Source organism: Vicia villosa, linkage group LG2 (assembly GCF_029867415.1).
Source record: "Vicia villosa cultivar HV-30 ecotype Madison, WI linkage group LG2, Vvil1.0, whole genome shotgun sequence".
NCBI classification, from domain to species: domain Eukaryota; kingdom Viridiplantae; phylum Streptophyta; class Magnoliopsida; order Fabales; family Fabaceae; genus Vicia; species Vicia villosa.
Genome location: NC_081181.1, coordinates 1,130,073 through 1,134,140, shown reverse-complemented (window position 1 = coordinate 1,134,140; position 4,068 = coordinate 1,130,073). Strand labels below are relative to the sequence as shown.

At 36.8% G+C, this 4,068-nt stretch overlaps 1 protein-coding gene across 1 annotated transcript; it reads left to right on the top strand.

Moving 5' to 3' along the window:
- The first annotated feature begins 435 nt into the window (after positions 1-435).
- LOC131646397 (uncharacterized) lies at positions 436-2,154 on the top strand. The gene is made up of 3 exons (XM_058916438.1): positions 436-1,147; positions 1,294-1,512; positions 1,592-2,154. The coding sequence occupies exons 1-3, from the start codon at positions 436-438 to the stop codon at positions 2,152-2,154; spliced, it is 1,494 nt and encodes a 497-aa protein (XP_058772421.1).
- The last annotated feature ends 1,914 nt before the right edge of the window (positions 2,155-4,068 follow it).

The window sequence follows — 4,068 nt, the reverse complement described above, 5'->3', positions numbered from 1 at the left end:
TCACGCTGTATGAAAAATCGAAAATGCTCGAAATTCTTCCCGAAGCCTTTCCAAGAAGATACCGTTGTTGATGCGGATGGCTATCCCCTCTACATGAGACGATCAAAAACCCATGTCATCCAAAAAAATGGTATTTCTTTGGATAACCGACATGTTGTACCTTACAACACAAGGTTCCTACTTAAATACCATGCACATATTAACATGGAGTGGTGTAACCAAATTACATCAATCAAGTATCTGTTCAAATATATTCACAAGGGGTTTGATAGAATTGGTGCAACAATTTCAACTACTGGCAAGGACTCAGGAAACGACAAAGAGCCTGTTGATGAGATCAAATAGTATCTGGATTGTAGATATGTGTCCCCGAGTGAGGCGTGTTGGAGAATTTATTCTTACAACATTCATGGCAGGAAACCGGCAGTCAAACGTATGTATTATCATTTAGTAGATGAACAGGCTGTTTACTATCCAGATCACGCGAGAATGGGAAATGTGTTGGAAAAAGCAAGTGTAACGGAGTCTATGTTCACTACTTGGTTTGTTGCTAACCAGAAATATGAGGATGCGCGGTCACTTACATATGGTCAATTTGTGGAGAGATTTGTTTATGAGAAAAAAAGCAGAACATGGAAACCGCGGAAAAAGGGGTTCACCATTGGTCGTTTGATATGGGTTCCACCAACCACTAGAGAGTTGTTTTACTTGCGACTGATGATGACAGTGGTTAAGGGACCACTAACTTACGAAGAAATTCGCAAAGTTGGTGACACACAATTTGATACTTTTAGGGACGCATGCTTTGCAATGGGATTCCTAGAAGATGACCGAGAATACATTGGGGCAATACGGGAGGTGAGTGAATGGGGTTCTGGCCATTTCCTCCGCAAACTTTTTGTAGTTATGCTTTTGTCCTCCGCTGTAAATAGGCCTGCTCATGTCTGGAACGAGACATGGGGTCTACTATCTGATGGTCTGCTGCATCAGCAGAGACAGTTGGCACACAATAAAGGTTTTACCCAATTACGAATTAAACTAATTTCATGTGATATTGTTGGATCCCGCATGGATAGACAGTTAATTGTTTGCATAGTTTCCACTCTTACGTTTTACCATTTACATGGTGAATTATTGTCTAACAAAAGTAGGTGAAGAATAATACTATACTGTCAGTAACATAACAAAGTCTGCAGTTATAATCACTCAACCACTGGAAGTGTACTTATAATTTTGACCCTTACCTTAAATATTTCATATTGTGATAATGTTTTGTACAATCATTTACAACAGATTTGGAGCTCACTGAGGATCAGTTGAAGAATTTGACGTTAACAGAAATCGAAAAACTAATGCAAGCAAATCGAAGAAGCCTCAGCGACTTTAAGCCAATTCCTTATCCTGATGGATACGTTCTACAACAATTAGGCAATAGGCTGGTTTATGATGAACGGAGGTATGATGTGCCTACAATGAGAACCCAATTCACGTCGCTTTTCAACGCTCTGACAGGTTCGTAGAAAATAGATTGTTATCACTTGCCTCTAATGGTGTTCAGTCTTATACTTAGTGTTGTTGCCATTCATTGTAGATGAGCAAAGGTCAATATTTGATAAAATTATGGCGTCAGTTGATGCTCAAAAGGGTGGTGTCTTTTTCCTACATGGTTATGGTGGAACCGGTAAAACTTACATGTGGCGAACACTTGCAAGTGCATTGAGGTCCAAACATGATATATGTCTAACCGTTGCAACAAGTGGAATAGCTTCTTTATTGTTGCCCGGTGGTAGAACTGCACATTCTAAATTCAAGATACCTGTGCCAACAATGGACAATTCAACATGCAAGATTGAATATAATGATGACGTTGCAGACCTTCTACGGCAGACAAAGCTTATTATATGGGATGAAGCACCGATGGCACACAAACATGCTTTTGAAGCACTCGATCGAACTTTGAAGGACGTCATGTCTACATACGGTAATTCAAAAGAGATCTTTGGCGGAAATGTCGTTGTTTTTGGTGGTGATTTTAGACAGATTTTGCCCATTGTACCTAGAGAGAGTCGTTCGGATATTGTACATTCTGCCATATTGCCCAGTGCACTCTATCTCGTGATTTTGGCTACGAATCTGCCTCTATCCATTGGGTAAAGTAATCGAATCCGACTATCTGTTGGGTGAGAATATGGTGTAAGAAAACATTCTAGAGAGGGAAGGGGAGGGGTGAATAGACTATTCAAAATTCAAATCTGCGGATTTTCCGATAACGAAATATCAGAGGTTTTTTAGAGTATGCGCACAAAAGTTTTGGAGCGAAACAGAGTGAATTATACTTGAATAGAAATTAATACATGTAAACACATATTGAATGTACAAAAATCACAAATTTGAACTAATGATGATACACTAGGTATTCAATCGATACCACCACTATAATTTACGGGAGATGATTATACAATGATTCAATTCGCAAATTCTAAACTCAACAAATTTATCAGATTTTAATCATCACTAAAGCTCGATTAGGTCCTATTTTTAACAAAACCTAATCTTAAGAAAAAAATCACTATCATTGCAATAAACGATAAACTAATCTATGAATGAAAAACCCAGGCATGCAATATGTAACACCCTTCTAACCCACAAGGAATATTTGCAATATAGTACGAATTAAAAACAAATAAGAATCACCAACAAGGGTGTCACATGGTCATAGAAATTCACAATAACTAGTCCTTCCCTGTAACACGGGTTTCTCAAAAATTAAAACATTTAACTTATTGAAAATATCATCAAGAACTTCAAATATCACAGCGGAATTATAGTCTCGAAAAATTCTTTATTTAATACTTCAAGTAAAATGTCATCACACTTCATAACACATAAACCATGCTTAGAGTATCTCAAAACAAAGTAAAGCATCTCAATACAACATGCCAACAAAGAACATATAGTTCAAATTCAACGTTCTCAACCCCGATGTTACGTATCAGAGCAAGACTCTTTTAACTCTAAATAAAACACTAAAAGACTCCATGAAGCTATCCTCTAAGCTTCAACGGACTATTTTTTATTACCTCTGCGTTATCCACGTGGAGGCAACATTCAAATAGAAAGGGTGAGTATTTTATAATTATTATAAAAGACATAAGGAATAAATATAGCAGTGGCATACAATCAACCAATCACACATATACCAATATGACATATCCTTCATATACACATACTTACTCACACCTGCATATCATCACCTATTCACAACATCATCATATTATTCAATCATGTACACCATCTAATTTATCATTCACCTCATAATTAATCAAACATTATTCAATTCACAGTATATCAACATCATTCAATTCACAATATATTAAACATCATTAAAGAATGCAATGCAACATTATCGACTTGTGCATGTGGCACCAATTCATCACAGATGACTCAGTCATCATCCTCCAAAGATCCCACCATAGGACCGGTTCCCACTTGGAACCAGAGCTCAACAAAATGCACTTAATCGACACAATGGGATTAAGAACAACACTGGACCAAATGCCCTACAACATCAATGGAATTTAGTCCTACAATATGCTATGAATGCATGATGCTCAACATCATAAAATCAACGACCACTGCTAGTCAAAATGGCATCACCATTCATGTATTCATCAACGTCATGTCATCATCTCAATTACACAAATCATCATTACAACACATATTAGACATAACATGTATGTGCATTAAGGCATGTTTAATATCACTTGTTTCACACATTACACATTCTCCATCACATAATCATCATCATACAAATATCCTTATATAATCATCCTCGTCATAACGACTTCAATTCATCATAGAAAGCATACACCATGTTATATCAAAGCATAATTATTTCTAATTATACAAACCTCATAAACATCTTGGTCAACACAACACACAGACATTGAATAATCATGTTATCAATCAACACAACAATATTCACCAAACTCAAGCACATAACACAAGAATTCACAGTACCGAAATACATACAAAGTGCCTTCTAAACCTACCCAAACATGCACGGTA